This window comes from Pelophylax lessonae, assembly GCF_965119305.1.
Source record: "Pelophylax lessonae genome assembly, chromosome: 11".
Classification (NCBI taxonomy): domain Eukaryota; kingdom Metazoa; phylum Chordata; class Amphibia; order Anura; family Ranidae; genus Pelophylax; species Pelophylax lessonae.
The window spans coordinates 142,573,829-142,593,235 of record NC_138778.1 but is presented as its reverse complement, the minus strand read 5'-3'; the positions used below and the strand labels follow the sequence as shown (position 1 = coordinate 142,593,235).

The 19,407-nt window shown below is 47.1% G+C and overlaps 1 protein-coding gene across 4 annotated transcripts in view; it reads left to right on the top strand.

Moving 5' to 3' along the window:
* TMEM94 (transmembrane protein 94) overlaps positions 1-19,407 on the top strand; it is a 168,538-nt gene that overhangs the window by 80,398 nt on the left and 68,733 nt on the right. For all 4 annotated transcript variants that reach the window (XM_082271725.1, XM_082271724.1, XM_082271723.1 and 1 more), the window contains exons 10-12: positions 15,384-15,500; positions 15,579-15,635; positions 18,707-18,811. In XM_082271725.1, coding sequence (XP_082127851.1) covers positions 15,384-15,500; positions 15,579-15,635; positions 18,707-18,811 — 279 coding nt within the window. The remainder of the gene's footprint in view (positions 1-15,383; positions 15,501-15,578; positions 15,636-18,706; positions 18,812-19,407) is intronic.

Genomic DNA, 19,407 nt, shown 5'->3' with positions numbered 1-19,407 from the left:
TCTTACTCTGTGTCATTCTGTATGAACCAAAATGCCTGTATAATGCATGTTTAAGACCCGGTTCACATTACTCCGACTTGGGACGGGACTTGTGCGACCTCAAGTTGCCCCAAGTCTCTTGTCATTACAAATTCAATGTAAATGAATGAGAGCCGTCTTAATATGCACTACTGAAGTCGCTCCAACTTCAGAAAAGGTTCCTGTACTACTTCAAGGCGACCTCTATCCGATTTGTACACATAGACTTCAATGGGAGTCGCTCCTAAGTCGGATCCTTATCTATTTTCAAGCGACTGTGATCAGACTTTCCAGGAAGAAGAAAAAGATTACCCAGGCATTCTCCGCAGACAAAGTCGCCTATCATGTAAAGCCCCGTACACACACACAGATCGTCGTCATACAAACGTCGGCGGACGAAAGATCTGCCGATTGTACGCGTGTTAGTACGGTGCCTCCGACAGCTGTCTGCACACAATCCGCGGACAAGAGTCTTTCTTGCAAACATGAAAATTTTTGTCTGCAGACACCAGAACGGACGATTGTTCGCCTGTCAGTACAGAAATCAGCCGACAGACCGCAGATTTGCAAGACTGGGCATGCTCAGAAAATTAAAAACACAGGGAAAGTTAACCATTACATGACATCACTTCTGCAGTCAGCTGAAGTCTGCGGACAAAATTCTTGTGCTGTCCTTGTGCTGTCTTTGCACTTTTCAACAGACACCGACATCCCGGGGAGAAAAGACGAACATTTGTATGACGACGATCTGTGTGTGTGTACGGGGCTTAAGTCTCTTCAAAGTCGCGCTAAAAAGTCCCTCCTTCATGGGACTACTTTCTTTTTTCGCTAGTGTGAACCGGCTCTTAATGATGGTTTTAAATAATAAAAATGAGAAACAACTACCAAGAACCTTGTGACATAAATTCCGAGCATATTTTGTTAATAGCAATGTTCATTATTTATAACAATAAAAAGTGTGGCGCTAACTCAAATATAAGTGACAATAATATTAAAAAAATTAAAACTTTGTACTAATAAATTGGTGCTAAAAAATGATAAAAAGAATATAACAAATAACTAAAAATCCAGTAAAACGAAGATCACAAATAAAAATCTATAGAATAAATAGATTACAATGTGATGCTCTACTGGACAGTAATCCCAAATAAAGTGCTGCAAATGTGCATTATAAGGATACAGTTTTACATTGACAAGTGATTGGGGCTGTATTAGTGCACTTGTGACTGAAACAATTGAGTACTGTCCATGATACTTTTTTTTTTTTTTTGCACTAACATACAAGTTTTCAGAACAAGCCTTTGGGGTATGTCCCCATCTTCAAGGTGCTGGGACCTTGAAAACAGGGACATAACCCGGAAGCTTGTCCTGAAAAATGTAATGTTAGTGCAAATAAAAAAAAGTATCATGGACAGTACTCAATTGTGTCTGTACATTGTAGGAACTTTGCTTCCAAAAGAATAGTGCCCTTCACATGCAGAACCATGCCAGATATGTTAAACATCACAGCTTTGTGATATCTTACAGCCCTCTCCGAATGCAAACTCTGCTATATAAATCTTCACCACCCTACTAGAGCACAGCCAGGTTTACTAAATATCACTCTATCTCCCACAACATTGGTAAAATTGCTATTAAAGACTAATCTTAATTATATTGTCCCTTTCACAACTTCAATATGGGGCAATTTCACCCCCTTCCTGCCCAGGCCAATTTTCAGCTTTTAGCGCTATCTCACTTTAAATGACATTTGCGTGGTCATGCAACACTGTACCCAAATTAAATTTTTAGCATTTTATTTTTTAGAAAGATAGAGCTTTCTTTTGGTGGTATTTAATCACCACTGGCTTTTTTTTTTTTTTGCTAAAACAAAAAAAAAAGTTTTTCTGTTAGAAAATGTTGTAAATAAGTAATATTTCTCCCTCACTGATGTGCGCTGATGAGGCTGCACTGATAGGCGGCACTGTTGGCCGGCACTGATTGGCATCACTGATGGGTACTAACTGGCATCACTGATGAGCACTGATTGGCATCACTGATGGGTACTAACTGGCATCACTGATGAGCACTGATTGGCATCACTGTTGGGGCTGCACTGATAATCAGTGTCCTGATTATCTGTGCAGGTCTCCCCTGTGAGGAAATGCTGCTGATCGGCTCTCCTCTCCTCACATGCTGTCAGTGTGAGGAGAGGAAAGTCGATAACCGCCATTTCCTTGTTTACATGTGATCAGTTGTGATTGGACACATACATCATATGACGTTATCCCAGAACAAGAGAGGCACCTTGCGCCCGTCATTTTACTATATGGTGGGCGGAAGTTGGTTTAAATAATTTGTTTCTTCCAAGCTGGCCCAAACAAACTATTTACTGCACTGAGGTGTACAAAACAGGTGTACTTGCTGGGCGTGCTGTATTACCTTTTATGTAGTTATGGCTATATACAGTGCTGTGCTTGATCACACTCCCAAAACAAAATGGAAATGGGGCTGAGTGCTGCTCAGCAATTCACAGGAAGCTTTGTATTCTGTGAAGGAATATAAAGCTCATCTGATAGGCTGAGGCAGAGAGGTGAGTGGATGACGTCACAATCTCTGCCCCAGCCAATCCATTTTAAGAATAAAAAGTTTTCTGTAAATAGCTGAGTAACGCTCAGCCCAATTCTATTTCATTTGGGGGGAAGGAACAGGAATTCCCTGCCCCACTGCTGGTATTATGTCAAAATAGCCAGCTCGTCAAAATCTCCTACCACATCACTTCCGGTGCGGCCGAGTCACGATCAGCTGGCGTGACGTCAACACTGCATTGTGATCGTTGGTCGTCGAGGAAAATTGTAGAACACTGCCATGTTGGTAAATCTAGAATATTTCTGATTCCCCGTCCTATTGGTAAACTCTGGTAAACAGCTGCTGCTTGCTGGAATTTTATTATAACATTGCGACCTGTCGGCAAAGACCCTTTCATAGAACTATAGAGGAAGATCTGCTGCTCCTGAGTTTACCAATAGGAGGGGAAAACAGAAATATTTTGGGTGTACTAACATGGCGGGACACCTAAAACCTTTCTGATCCCCCGTCCTATAGGTAAACAGCGGCCGCTCACAGCAGATTTATTATAACATGGCAGCCTGTCGGCAAAGACCCTTTCATAGAACTATAGAGGAAGAACTGCTGCTCCCGAGTTGACCAATAGGAGGGGAAAACAGAAATGTTTTGAGTGGCCTAACAGGGCAGTACACCTAAAACCTTTCTGATCCTCCATCCTATAGGTAAACAGCGGCTGCTCACTGCAGATTTATTATAACGGCGGTCTGTTGGGAAAAACCCTTTCATGGAACTATAGAGGAAGATCAGCTGGTCGGGAGTTTAGCAATAGGATGGGGAATCAGAAATGTTTTAGGGTGTTCCAACATGGCGGTGTTCTATATTTTTGCTCGACCTTCGGCGATCTGAGCATTCGCAGCGTTGATGTCACGCCAGCTAATCGTGACTCGGCCGCACTGGAAGTTATGTGGTTGTAGATTTTAATGAGCTGGCTATTTTGTCAGAACACCGACACACAACACTTTATACTGTTTGTAGCTGAGGCTACCTACAATAAATTTAATACAGTGTGCCCAGCAAGTACACCTGTTAGTGCAGTAAATAGTTTGGGCCAGCCCAAAGAAAAGATTTAAAGGGATAATAATCATATACAGTAAAACCTTGGTTTGAGAGTAACTTGGTTTAAGAGCGCTTTGCAAGACAAGCAAAATTTTCAAATAAATGTTGACTTGATATACAAGCGATGTCTTGATATACAAGTAGCCTCAAGTCACAGCTGAGTATAAAAGAGAAGAGAGGTGCCTCCAAGTGTAGCAATATGGTTAAATTTAATGAAGGTACAACATTTAGCAACTCACATGGTTGATGATTGGAACAGGCACATCTAAGGATGCAGGCATCCAGGCTAAAGCTGTCCACATAGACGGTCCTCCACACCACCATCTACTTCATCCCTTCCATGCTGCCCCTCGCTTTCAGATCGCTTTACTGCAGGGTGGTCTTCCCGGTCAGGATTACAGACTAGCAGCCGGCAGTGCAGAAGATGGTCTATGTGGACAGCTTTACCCCGATGCCTGCATAATTAGATGTGCCTGTTTTCTCTTACGTCCTCCGACAGTCGCCGCCTCTTCATATTCGTCACATATGGGGTATTAGACTTTGCTCCGAAGGAGTAGCTAGGCAACAGAATATGTTAACAATAAAGCTTTAACATATCCCACCCTCAAGGGGTGGTCCCCTCAGTCAATACCCTCCTACTTCCTGCAACCATATCTCAGTTTTAATGTCTAGCTTGTCAGGAGTGGCTGGCTCTCTCTGTGCTGGGACTTTTTGTCCCAGACTCTTTCTTCTTTTTAATATTTTATTTGAGTTTTTTCTCTACCTTTACTTAGCTGTTGTTTTTGTCAGCATTAGTTAGTTCTTCGGACGAAGAGGATCATGCGGACTGGGTCTCGGGCTGATCCCCCTGATCGCAGGTCGTGGGTCAGTGGCTTCCCAGTCTGCCATCGAGCGTTCAGCCAGGTAACGCTCCTGGCACGGTGAACGACCCATCCCTGTTCGGTGCAGGGATGTTTGGTGAGGTGGCTACCTCACCGGACGCTGTGCGGTTTCTTAACCGCCATTGTGTGCGTCTTGAATTGCGACTCTCCCTGCCTCATGTGCAGCGGCTTGTTCGCCTGTGCGGGTTCCCCACGCCATATGAGGTAAGTGTGTCTATGTGGGGACCTGTCTGTCTGGGGGGGGTCTCAGTCTGGGACTGTGTAACCTGCCTTTAAATCACACTGCTTGTCTCCCTATCTCTCGGCTGCATGCTGTGGGCTGCAAGGGGGGGGGGGGAGCTGTATGACACTGTGTGTGTCAGGCTGGGCAGTGTGGGAAGCTGTGTGCTGTGGGGCATGTTTTTAATGGCATGTTGGGGCATATACAGCGATCGCTGCGGCGATCTAACATGTATCCATATAATGGGATGAAATTGTGTGTGTTTTTATGCACTGTGGAGCGGCGGTTTCGGCGCCAAACGACGCCATTTTACCGGCGCCCGCTCCGGCCGCATGGTTTACATGCACGGCGGCCATTTTCTTGTAGCCTCCATAGGCTTACATAGAGCGCCCTGGCAGCATCACTTCCTTTTTCCTGGAACACCGGTCGAGGCAGCAGCAGCAGCGGGGTCTCCTCAGGTTTTGTCCTTCTATTCCTGTTGTCCATTGCCTGTATTCAGTCTGTATATTCCCTGTGGGGGTCTCATTGTGCCTGAGTGTGTGCGGTGGGCTGCGCTTACCGCGCTTGCTGAAAGGGGGCAGTTAACCCTTGGTTGTCTGGCGTACAGGGGCAATGGATTCTCAGGAGGGCAAGTTTCCCACAGTATTGGTGGAAAGCCAGGGGACCGCTGTTTCCCCCCCAGGGGGGGATTTAGCCACTATTGTGGCTGGCCTTGCTGCCCAGGTGCAAATGCTGGTGGCTGCTCAATCTACTAAACGGCCCAGAGTTGCTCTGTCCTCCGATTCTGAGGGTGAAGGTGATGGGGCTGTTCTGGCAGGGACCCCCCTATCGGGGTCCCGCACCTCTCTTGATCTAGTGGGGTCTGAGGTAGAGGCTGAGGTTGAGGGGGTTGATAATTCTCCCCCTGGCTCGCCTGAAGAGCTTGCAATCATGGATGAGTTGATTGCTTCCATTAAGCAGACGCTACGTTTGCAGGACGAAGTGTGTCCCCCCGCTGCCTTGGCGGCTTATGGGACGCAGAGAAAACGCAGGACGCCGCAGGTTTTTCCCTGCAATGCTGATTTTCAGCGCGCTGTAAAGGATCAATGGCGCGATCTGCGCAAACCTTTTGCGGTACCAAGTAAATTCAAGCTGCGTTATCCTTTCTCCCCTGCCACTGATGAACGGTGGTGTGTGCCTCCACCAGTGGATCATGCAATTGCGGTTTTGAACAAAGCCACTGCGATTCCTGCAGAGGGATCCCCTGTTTTCCGTGATGCCACGGATAGGAGACTGGAGTCTCTTGCCCGTCATACTTATTCTGTTACGGGTTCTATGCTTAAGGCTCTATTTGCTTCTCTCATGGCGGCCCAGGCGATCGCAAGTTGGACGCAGATGCTTAGGCGCGTCCTAGTGGCCGATTCGGCCTCGGCGGCGACCCTGGACATGGTGGATCAGATCCACCAGGGTGTCATGTATCTGTGTGATGCGGACCTGGACCTGATTCCGTTGGCTGCACGTGTGCACAGCGTGGCGGTGTTGTCTCGCCGCCTGGTTTGGTTGAAATGTTGGTCGGTGGACCAATCTTCACGTAAAACCTTAGCCAATCTGCCTTATGATGGGTCTCGCCTTTTTGGGGAGTCCCTGGATGTGTTGATTAAGGGGATCACCGGGGGTAAGAGCACTCTCTTGCCCCATTTCCCCAAGGCTAAGGGGGCTTCTGGGAAGAAGCATGCGAATTTTCGGCCCCCTCAGGGGTCCTTTCGTGCCTTTCGGCCGCACTACAAGGGCAAACCGTTCAAAGGCCAGGGCTCTCAGAAGAAACCCTGGTCTGGGAAACAGAAGTCCGGCCAATCCGGACCTGCGGCCCATAACAGTTCGGCCTGAAGGGGCGCCCTCACCCAGTTTTGGGGTGGGGGGACGCTTGCTCGGTTTTCTTCAGCCCTGGTTGGCCCGTGTGCGGGACAGATGGGTTCTGGAAATCGTTCGATCTGGTTACAAGATCGAGTTTCTCTCTCGGCCAGAGAGCAGATTTTTTCCCTCAAATCTACAACTGTCTCCAGAGCGCCTGCGGGATCTGCACCTGGCGGTGCGGGACCTGAGGGCTCAGGGAGTGGTGGTTCCGGTGCCTCATCGGGACAGATTTCGGGGGTTTTATTCCAATCTGTTCACCGTGCCCAGAAAGGAGGGCAAGGTTCGTCCGATTCTGGACTTGAAAGCTCTGAACCGCTCTGTGCGGGTTCGCAAGTTCCGCATGGAATCCCTGCGCTCGGTGGTGGCTGCCCTGGTTCCGGGGGAATTCATGGCCTCCATCGATTTGAAGGATGCGTATCTTCACATCCCCATATTCGAGGGTCATCAGAGATACCTTCGATTTGCCATTGCGGAGGATCACTACCAGTTCGTGGCGTTGCCCTTTGGGCTCGCCTCGGCTCCGCGGGTATTCACCAAGGTGCTTGCACCGGTTCTGGCATTATTGAGGGCCCAGGGCATTTCTGTCCTGGGGTATCTGGACGACATTCTGATTCGGTCTGCGACCAGTCAGGGTCTGGAGAAGGACCTGTCTGTCACGATGCGAACTCTGCAGGAGTTCGGTTGGACGATAAATGTTCCAAAGTCGACACTGAGTCCGTCGGTTCGTCTTCCCTATCTGGGAATGATACTGGACTCGGTGCAGGCGAAGGTCTTCCTACCGGAAGACAAACTCAGGACTCTTCAGGAGGAAGTCAGGTCCCTTAGGGACGTTCCGAACTCGTCTCTGCGGACGTGTATGAGATGTCTGGGATTGATGGTCTCGGCTTTCGAGGCGATTCCTTTCGCGCAGTTTCACACGCGGGGTCTCCAGGCGGAGATCTTGTCCAAGTGGGACGGGCGACCTCAATCTCTGGATCTTCAGATCTCGTTGAGTCATCGCACCAGGGAAAACCTTCTGTGGTGGCTCCAGTCCCCGTTGGTGTCCGGGGGCAAGTCGTTTCGTCCGATCTCGTGGACGATAATCACCACGGATGCCAGCCTGTCGGGCTGGGGTGGTGTTCTGGGCGTTCTGTCCGCCCAGGGGACCTGGTCGGAGGGGGAGTCTTCCCTCCCGATCAACATTCTGGAATTGCGTGCGATAAGGCTCTGTCTTCATCGCTGGACGGACCGGCTGCAGGGCTGCCCGGTTCGGGTGCAGACGGACAATGCCACGGCGGTGGCCTACATCAACCACCAAGGGGGCACCAGGAGTGCCCGAGCGGCTCGAGAAGTGGCCGACATTCTGTCTTGGGCCGAGACTCATGTCCCGGCGATAACGGCGGTTCACATTCCGGGAGTGGAGAACTGGCAGGCGGACTATCTGAGTCGCCAGACCCTGGATCAGGGGGAATGGTCTCTCCATCCGGCTGTCTTCCAGATGTTGTGCGCGAAGTGGGGTCTTCCAGATGTGGACCTGTTCGCGTCTCGCCTCAACTACAAGGTGAAGAGGTTCGTGGCAAGGACGCGCGACCCTCGGGCAGACGCGTCGGACGCGTTAGTGGCCCCGTGGCATCAGTACAGGCTGATGTACGCGTTTCCACCGATTCAGTTGCTGTCCCGGTTCCTTCGCAGGTTACACTCGGAACGCAGCACGGTGATTCTTGTGGCACCGGACTGGCCTCGCCGGTCCTGGTACGCAGACCTCGTGAATCTGGCGGTCGACGCCCCCTGGCGTCTGCCTCTTCGGGACGATCTACTGTCTCAAGGACCGATTTACCATCCTGCTTTACAGTCGCTGGCTTTGACGGCCTGGCTGTTGAGACCGAGGTCCTGAAGGAGAAGGGTCTCTCTCCAGAGGTTGTTCATACCTTGATCAACGCGAGGAAGTCTTCCTCGGGAAAGGTTTATTACCGTACTTGGAAGGCCTATTTTGCCTGGTGTGAGTCCAGGGGGTTTTCACCCCGCACGTACTCGGTTTCCCGTGTGCTGTCTTTCCTTCAGACGGGTGTCGATCAGCGTTTGGCGCTGGCTACGATAAAGGGTCAGGTGTCTGCGCTGGCCGTTCTGTTTCAACGTCCCGTGGCTTCCAACTCCTTGGTTGGCACTTTTATTCAGGGTGTGCGGCATCTGGTTCCTCCTAGGAGGGATCCTTTGCCCCCTTGGGACTTGAATCTAGTCCTATCTGTGTTACAACGTGCTCCTTTTGAACAGATCAGGGAGATCTCGTTGTCTATGTTGTCCAAAAAGGTCGCCTTTTTGGTGGCGATCACTTCGGCTCGCAGAGTGTCGGAACTGGCGGCTTTGTCCTGCAAGTCTCCGTACCTGGTTGTTCATTTGGATAAGGTGGTCTTGCGACCTAATCCTTCTTTTCTGCCGAAACGAGTTTCGGAATTCCATCTTAACGAGGATATTGTTTTGCCTTCGTTGTGCACGAAGCCTAAACATCCAAAGGAGGTGAGATTGCATTCTCTGGATGTTGTTCGGGCGATTAGGGTTTACCTTAAATCGACTGAGTCTTTTCGAAAGACGGACTCCTTGTTTGTTCTTCCAGAGGGTCCTCGGAAGGGCATGGCGGCTTCCGCCTCTACCATTGCCAAATGGATCAGGCAGACCATTGAACAGGCCTATGCCTTGCAGGGGAAGGTTCCCCCTGTGCCTGTGAAGGCGCACTCTACTAGATCTCTGAGTACGTCTTGGGCCTGTCGTCATGGGGCTTCTGTAGCCCAGGTGTGTAAGGCGGCGACTTGGTCGACCGTACACACTTTCACAAAATTCTACAAAGTAGATGTTCAGGCATCGGCGGATGCTTCCTTTGGCCGCAAGGTTCTTAGTGCGGCTGTTCCCTAGGGTCCCTTGTTGGGGACTCCTGGCTGTTGGGATAAGTTTTGTATCCCCTGGTTTTTTGTCTTTTCCTGGGTTGTTGCTCCTGTTGAGCACTTATTTTTGCTGTTGCCCAGCTGGTTTCCTTCCTTTGGTAAGGTTCCTTTCTTTGATGTGGAGACTGCGTTGCCTTTCGGCGCGGATGCGTTTCCCACCCCTCATGTTTGCACTGCTTTGGGACGTCCCCATATGTGACGAATATGAAGAGGCGGCGACTGTCGGAGGACGTGAGCTGCCACTTAGATAAAGGTAAGCCTGTGGATGTGGTGTATCTGGACTTTGCAAAGGCCTTTGACACCGTTCCCCACAAACGCTTACTGTACAAACTAAGGAAGGTAGGTATGGACCATAAGGTGAGTACCTGGATAGAGAACTGGCTCCAGGGGAGAGTCCAGAGGGTGGTGATTAATGGGGAGTACTCTGAGTGGGCGGGTGTAGAAAGTGGGGTCCCCCAGGGTTCTGTCCTGGGACCAATCCTGTTTAATTTATTCATAAATGATCTAGAGGAGGGGATATCTAGTACAATCTCAGTATTTGCAGATGATACTAAATTAGGCATGCCAATATCTTCTATACAGGATGTGGAAATCTTGCAAGCAGACCTGAACAAAATAACGGGGTGGGCAACTACATGGCAGATGAGGTTTAATGTAGAAAAATGTAAAGTAATGCACTTGGGGGCCAGTAACCAGAAAGCAAGCTACTCACTAGGGGGGGAACCTCTGGGTGAGTCTAGGATGGAAAGGGACCTGGGGGTACTGGTAGACAACAGGCTTGGAAGTGGCATGCAATGCCAAGCCGCTGCAAGCAAAGCCAACAGAATACTGGGTTGTATAAAAAAGGGGATTCACTCCAGAAATAAAGAGATTATTCTTCCACTCTACAAAACTCTGGTCCGGCCACATCTGGAGTATGCTGTCCAGTTCTGGGCACCGGTCCTCAGGAAGGATGTGCTGGAACTGGAGAAAGTCCAGAGAAGGGCAACAAAAATAATTAGGGGAATGGAGGACATCAGCTATGAGGAAAGACTACAAGCACTGAACTTATTCTCTCTGGAGAAGAGACGATTGAGGGGGGGTATGATATCAATGTACAAATACTGTACTGGCGACCCTAGCATAAGGAACAAACTATTCAGAGTAAGGGAATACAATAAGACACGTGGCCACTCACTAAAACTTGAGGAAAGGCGGTTTAACCTTAAAGTGCGTAAGGGGTTCTTCACTGTAAGAGTAGTAAGGATGTGGAATTCTCTTCCGCAAGCAGTCGTATCAGCGGGGAGCCTTGATAGTTTCAAAAAACTATTGGATGGACACCTTAAAGACCACAACATACAGGGGTATACAATGTACGGTTAGCAAACACACACACACATCATAGGTTGAACTGGATGGACTTGTGTCTTTTTTCAGCCTCACTAACTATGTAACTATGTAACTATGTAACTATGTAAGAGAAAACGGAATTTTTGTAAAATCTTACCTGTAAAATTCCTTTCTCTGAGTCCTCCGACAGTCGCCGCCCCCGCCCCTCTTTTGGGGTTTGAATGTATACTCTACTGCTATTCCACTAAAACTGAGATATGGTTGCAGGAAGTAGGAGGGTATTGACTGAGGGGACCACCCCTTGAGGGTGGGATATGTTAAAGCTTTATTGTTAACATATTCTGTTGCCTAGCTACTCCTTCGGAGCAAAGTCTAATACCCCATATGTGACGAATATGAAGAGGCGGCGACTGTCGGAGGACTCAGAGAAAGGAATTTTACAGGTAAGATTTTACAAAAATTCCGTTTTATTCATCAACCATGTGAATTGCTAAATATTGAACCTTCATTAAATGGAACCATATTGCTACACTTAGAGGCGCCTCTCTTCTCTTTGATACCCTGCAGCTCCTGCTGGATTTTGCTTCCAATCCCCTTGTGGAAGCGGCTATTTGTGGATGGACATTTTATGGTTACACAACCTATCGCAATGCTATCATCTTTTTATATGGACTATAAATTGAAGGACTTAAGAATAAATGGTTGTGGAACGAATCATCTGAGTTTCCATTATTCCTTATGGGGAAATTCGCTTTGATATAAGAGTGCTTTGGATTACAAGCATGCTTCCGGAACGAATTATGCTCGCAATCCAAGGTTTTACTGTATTTAGGTTTTAAATATGGACATACACACAAATGGATTGCAAAACGTCGTATGCTTTGTATGGAGAAGTCAAATGATGAATTTGGATTATTTTTCTCTGGTTTTTCTTTATTTTGTCCATTGTATTGTGTTAAATGCAATGCAACCTCAGTAAAAATGATAATGACCTAGAAAAACATACAGATTAAAAAGTCAAATTGAAGTCAGCACTTCTGATCTGCATGCTTGTTTTAGGTTAGCTCATCAGAAAATATTAAAGTCATCGGAGAAGTTAGGTAGACTGCTAGACTTCAAGCTTGGTGGTGTTTCAAATCAAATGATTGCTATAGTGTGACTACTCTATATCTTGCCAGGTGGTGCCCTGACAGGGTCCCTGGTAAAGACAGCTTGTATGGAGTGTAAAGGTGAAAGCATCAAGCCGTAAGGATTGGTCCAGATATAAGCTTTTATGTGTCACAATTGAGGGCCAACACATGTCAGGCTTTATGCACAAATTCCCCCTCAACAGGACTTAGACTTATTTTTCAGGAGCATTCTAGATGAATGGTTAATTCTACATTTTAGGCTGGGTTCACATATTTGCAGCTGCGGTTTGCAGTCCGGTGTCCTGTGCTTTTATGTTCACCGTATCAGATGCAATTCATGTGCAAATTTTTCCTTGAACTCACACCTGACCCAGACCCATAAGCACACAGGACCCTTTCCAGAACTGCATTGTAGCCGCCCTGGACATGTGTGAACTGACTCAATTAAAGGCCGGTCACACTAAAATATAAAGCGAATAGGATGCGGTTATAAACACATTCAATTTGTATATATATGTGAACTCAGCCTTAATGTTTAATAGGCTGCAGTTAAGTTTTCTGATAGCCTTCTGCTAGACAACCTAGTTAGGAAATGTGACAGCCAGGCAAACAGGATTTTCCAGTGAAGTCACCAATAGCATCCTATCAGTACAGGTTGTCTTAACTGCCAAATCTGTAGTTCAGCCAGTCCTGAAATAACATGGTTTGAAAACTTCAGAGAAAGTCAGTTAGCCTTTGGATCGTTAAGGCTCCATGCACACTAACATTTATTTCTGCTCCTAGAAGCTAAGTAGTGCTATTCTATGTGCCTATGCACGCTACTTTAGGTTATTAGCTTCAGCGTCTAGGAGCAGAAAAAAAATAGTTTTTGTATAGTTTGTGGAGCGTTTTTTCAGCAGAAAAAAACGCTGAACGCTCCTTAACGCTGTTAACCCCTGCTAAGCACCATTTTCCAGTTTGTTTTTTTTTCTTAGCCACCGGCCTGCCAACAAACTTTACAACCAGTGTATAGCTGTTTGTTAAGGATTTGGCCGGCTAGCCGGCCGACACTTTCTTAAAGCGGAGTTCCGGGCACAAAAAAGATTTTTTTTGTTTACTCACCTTTTTATTGAAGATCGTAAATACTCACCTATGACAGTTTCCTCCTCCAGCGCCGAGGCTCACCCCGTCACTTCCTGCCTCGCGATGATTCCTGGGAGCTAAACGTCATAGCTCCCAGGAATCAATGCGCCGCACCGGCCCCGCTCGTCATTTCCGGGCGACGCCGCATTCCCCTGCTAAACAGCTTCTGGGCATGCCCAGAAGCTGTTTAGGAATGCGGCGCCGCACCGGAAGTGACGAGAGGGGCCGGTGCAGTGCATTCTGGGACACGAAGACGCGGAAGAAGACAGAGAAGAGGACCGCGCCGGCTTCAGCTGCCCACAACCGAGATGGAAACGCTGTGGAAGAAAATTTCTAAGTAAGTATTTCTTCTTACAGGTAAGTGCGAACCGGGACAGATCAGAGGCTAGCCATTGTGGAATGTGCTAGCCCTGACTGTCCCGGGGGTATGTTCAGAAAAAAATCGTTTCTCTGCCCGGAACTCCGCTTTAACAACGGATGACACATCAGCTGAAAGTAAACTGAACAATTCCTGGCAATAAAAAAAATTGAGGAAACAAACACATAGGGCCCCCCCCCTCCCAATTTATACCAGGCCTTTTTGGGTCTGGTATGGATTTCAAGGGGAAAATAGGGGGAAAAAATGGTGTGGGGGGGGGGGGGGTCCCCTCAAAATCCATACCAGGCCCTTATCCAAGCATGCAGCTTGGTAGGCCAAGGAAAGGGAGGGGGTCGGGTGATCGAGCCCCAAACCACTCCAGGCCACATGCCCTCAACATGACCCCCCCCCCCCCCCCAAAGCACTTTGACCCCATGTTGATGGGGACAAGGGCCTCTTGCCTACAACCTTGGCTGGCTCTTGCCCACAACCCCCCCCCCCCCTCCCCATATAAATGAATATGGAGTGCATAATACCCCCACTCATTCACCCCCAAAAAAAAAAAAAAAAAGTGTAGAGTAAATACAAGAGGCAGTTTTTAAAAAGTCCTTTATTAACCACTTGCCGACCGGCCATAGCCAAATGACAGCTACAGAGTGGTCGGCTTATTCTGGGAGGGCGTACAATGACGTCCTCTCAGAATCGCGCTTCCCACGTGCCCCCTGGGGTGCGCACATGGAAATATCCATGCTCGCCAGGTACACTAGACACGGCACATCATTGATTGTGGTAAAGGGCCATTGACAGCGGCCGTTTACCTCATGATCGATTCTTCCAATGGTGGAGCGATCAGTTGTCAACAAACCGACACATGTCTGGTTCAGCTGTCTCCTCTCCTCGCACACTGTACACACTGATCGGTATAGCGTACCAGGAGAGGAGGGACACCAAAGCAGTGCTCACCCCTGCCTTATTCATGCCTAATTCGTGCCTCATTAATGCCTATCTGTGCCTCACCTGTGCCTTATTCATGCCCATCTGTGCCTATCTATGCCACATCAGTGCTCATCCGTGCCTCATCTATACCACATCAGTGCTCATCCATGCCACACCCAAGCCACATCAGTGCTCATCCATGCTACATCAGTGCTCATCTGTGCCACACCCAAGCCACATCAGTGCTCATCCATGCTACATCAGTGCTCATCTGTGCCTCATCCGTGCCACATTCAAAATGTGAGAGCACTGAAAACTGAAAAGGAGCCTGGTTAGGAAGGGGGTATAAGTGCCCAGTAGGTAAGTGGTTTAAATAAAAATGTAAAAAAAAAAAAAATTCCCCCTAGGGTAGATCAAGCGTCAATCAAAATGAATGCCAGCCATCGTCCCGGAAAAAAAAAAAGAAAAGAGGTCCGCACCCAACTAAGGCTCCTGCCGAATGACTGCTCCGCCATCTGACATTTCTCAAATAACTAAGGGGCGAGCCACCCAATGACATCACCGGGTGATCCCCACCCCTTGTGATGTCACCAGCTGTGGCATGCTGGGTCAGTGACATAATGAGGAGGTGGGGCTACTCTGTGACGCTTCGTAGGAGGGAGGACCCAGGAGCCCTGGTGGGGGACCCGAGAAGAGGAGGATAAGGGCTTATCTGTGCAAATCCACTGCACAGAGCAGGTAAATATAACATGTTTAAAAAAAAAATAATAAATCAGCCTTAAATACTAATCTACATTTGATAGTATTGTTATTGCAGTTTGCATTTTCCTGATCTGCACATTATTGTGTTTAAATGTTTATATTATCTTTTTGCAATTAATGTAAACTTGTAACCTGTACTTTTTCATATACATTTAGGTGAACGCAGTGCTACCAGTTCTTCCTCTTCTATTCCCTGTTATGTGGATTCTAGTTACTTCTCTGTGTGAAGCTCGTGTATTAGCCCAAATGGGCAGACCCTGCCCTACCTCTCTGGTAAGGATTGCTTTTTTCTGTTCCCTGTTCTTTTCTGTGATACAAGCTCGTCGGTAATGTCTGTGGCCTTCTTCACAGGTGGCTAAATTTTCAGAGGATACTTTAAGCAGCTATACTGAAGTTGCCTCTAATCAGGTGAGTATACAAGGAATTGCAAACATTTGAGTGTCTGTCCTTTAAATGAATGCAATGCTTCATATGTTGTATCACGTTTCAAGTGAACGTTCTAATATTGAAATATGGGAGCTGTCATTACCAACTTGTACTCAGAGGAGCATAGGGCTATCATCCTTGTACTAGTTTCACTCTGTGAGGGGTTGTCCATCTAGAACAAGTATTGAAGGATGGTTGTAGACTTTTTTCAGACTCAATTGGATGTGTGTTTGTTTTAGGATAGTGATTCAGTGTGAAGTTAATTTTCAGGATGTCGTTGGGCAGCACAGTGACTAAGTGGTTAGTACTTCTGCCTGGCAGCGCTGGGGTCGCTGGCTCGAATCCCAACCATGGCGCTAACCTGCCTAGAGTTTGCATGTTCTCCCTGTGCTTGCGTGTTTTTCTTCCGGGTACTCCGGTTTTCTCCCACACACAAATTGGCCCTAGTATGTGTTTGTATGAATGTGCGTTAGGGACCTTAGATTGTAAGCTCCTTGAGGGCAGGGACTGAGGAACTGAATTAGAGACCTTAGATTGTAAGCTCCTTTAGGGCAGGGACCGAAGGACTGCGTTAGGGACCTTAGATTGTAAGCTCCTTGAGGGCAGGGACTGCGTTAGGGACCTTAGATTGTAAGCTCCTTGAGGGCAGGGACTGCGTTAGGGACCTTAGATTGTAAGCTCCTTGAGGGCAGGGACTGATGTCAATGTACAATATACAGTTGGTAAAATAAGTATTGAGCACGTCACCATTTTTCTAGGCAAATATACTTCTAAAGATGCTATTGACATGAAATTTTCACCACGTCGGTAACAACCCATGCAATCCATACAAACAATGAAGCCAAAACAAATAAGTTCAGAAATTAAGTTACACGCAATAAAATAGAGTGAGACAGGGACAAAGTATTGAATGCATGATAAAAGGGAGGTGCAAAAAGGCATGGCAAGCCAAGAAACCAGCTGAAATCTATCATTAATTAGAAAGCAAATCCTGTTGGTTCAGCCTCAACCAATTGTCTATAAAAAGGTGTCTTATTACCAAAGTGTCACATAAGAAACATCTCATGATGGGTAAAAGCATTAAGGTCTTTCAAGACCTTCAACCTTATTGTTGCGAAACATACTGATGGCATTGGTTACAGAAGAATTTCTCAAAACTTTTGAAGGTTTCAGTGAGCGCTGTTGGTGCCATAATCCAGAAGTGGAAAGAACATCATTTCACTATAAACCGGCCATGACCAGGTGCTCCTCGACAGATTTCTGAGGAGTTAAAAGAATTATCAGAAGAGTTGTCTGAGAGCCATGTCATATTTTTTTTGGGGGGGGGGGGGAGGGACCTAGATATGACAGGTACCTGCTTCCACTTCCGCTCGAGCAGAAGTTCTTCTCTCCCCCTGCCTCCCTGCTATCTTCTAGGACATGTCACAGGTCCCAGAAGATTGCCTGGCCATTCATAACATGCAGCGGGACTGGGACTCACGCATGCGCACACAGTGCACAGAAAGCTGTCACAGCCAGGTGCCCACACTAGTGATGGCGGCGCTGTAGAGAGGAGAGGGATAGAAATGGGGCTTCGTGCAGCCGCATCGCTGGATCGTGGGACAGGTGAGTGTGTGTTTATTAGAAATCAGCAGATATACTTTTTGTAGCTGCTGACTTTAACACTCCATTCACACTGCCGCGACTTGTCAGCCTGACAAGTCGCGGTCCCTCGCGGTCCGTTGACTGGTACAGGACCCATTCTAATTGGAGCGACACAGGTCGGTCCGACTTAGAAAAAGGGTCCTGTACTACTTCGGGGCGACCTGGAGGCGACTTGCATTAACTTCCATTATGTGAAGTCCGTGCAAGTCACGCCGAAGTTGCGGTGCACGGGACTTCACAGCTTGCCCCCGAAGTCGTGCAGGAGTCGTGCCGCTTCAGTGTGAATGCGGTCTTAATCCACACAAAAACAGCTGGAACTCCGCTTTAAAATTTGCTGCACAACATTAAGACAATCTTGTGAAATACTGGGAGAAATATAGTCTGGTCAGATGAGACCAAAATTTAACTCTTTGGATGCCATATTACACACCAAGTTTGGAGGTTAAATAGCACATCACCCCAAAAACACCCACACACCCAGAGAAGTTTGGAGGTGGGAACATCATGGTGTGGGGCTGTTTTTCAGCATACGGCACTGCCAAACATCTACCAGGATGACGGAGATGAAACGAGGGTGGACATTTCAGCAAGACAATGATCCCAAACACAAAGCCAAGGAAACTCTCAATTTGTTTTCGAGAAAGAAAATAAAGCTGGTCGAATAGCCAAGCCAATCACCTGGCTTGAATCCAATAGTAAATCCATGGAAAGAACTAAAGATCAGAGTTCATAGAAGAGACCCATGGAACCTTCAAGATTTGAAGACTGTGTGGAAGAATGGGCCAAAATCACACCAGAGCAATGCATGTGACTAGTTTCTCCATAACGGGAGGCTTCTTGAAACTGTCATTACCAACAAAGGATTTAGTACAAAGTATTAAATAAATTTCAGTTAGCGTGTTTAATACTTTTTCCGTGTGTCATTCCATTTTATTACATATAACTTAATTTCTGAACTTATTTGTTTTGGTTTCTTTGTATAGGATTGCATGGGTTGTTCGCGACATGTGGTGAAAATTTCATGGCAATAGCACCTTTAGAAATACCGTATTTATCGGCGTATAACACGCACCATAAAATTAGGAGAGAATTTTCACAAAAAAAGCTTGGGTGAGGATCTCATAGTCATTATCTGCATCACCGTCCACTGTTTAGTGGCATCAATTGATGGACTTGTGTTTTTTACATGAATTATTTTACCTATATTATATTTGATTTATTGTATGTGAAAGTAGCCTTAGTGTATTTTTTACTGAAATTGTATACTTGATAAGCCGCTAATATCATGTGACATGAAACATTTGCACTACCGCTATTTTATTCTTCAGAACCTTTGCTATCAGAAAATTGTAGTTGTACTTTTCCTCATTTTGGCTCCTGTTTTTATAACATGGTAATCTCTTGTATAGGAAATGTTGCGCTCTGTGTATACACACTTCCTGCAAGTGGTAAGGGGGAAATGTGAGACGCTGGCATACACGTCTGGTTTGCTGCATGGCCTGGGATCTGTCACAGTGAGTAGGAATATTGGCTTTTTAATGTGCACAATTTACTGCCCTGGTTCCATCATTCCTGATCCGAGGTGCCGCCTTTGATTCCTACCAATGTCTAGTATCTGGTGAACTGTGCTTACCAAAAATGTGCTGTCAGACACCATTCATTTTTAGAGGAATTGGTTAGTTGGTAAAGATGTTTTTCTGCCACCAAACTTTTTCCTGAGAATATCAATGGTGTTCTTGTCAGCAGCACTCTGACCATAGAGCATGCAGCATAGCTCGGTTGGTGGGGGACTCATTTCAAGCACATAAGGATACTTGTACCATGGATCTTTGGAATGCTGGATCTCCGGTACAGCCATTCTGTCTAAAGCCTCGTACACACGCAACCAATTTCCGCCGACCGGTCGTCCGTCTTTTGTCCAGAGTGGTGTCTGTTGGTTGGAATGTGCTCTAGACTGCACACGAATTTTCCCGTATGACAGAATTCTACTTCAGAAGTGATGTCATGTGTTGGATTGCTTTCTATGTGTTCTTTCATCTCTGAGCATGCCTAGTCTTTCTCATAAGATTTTTCCCCATCGAAATCTGTACTAATGAGATGAAAATCGGAC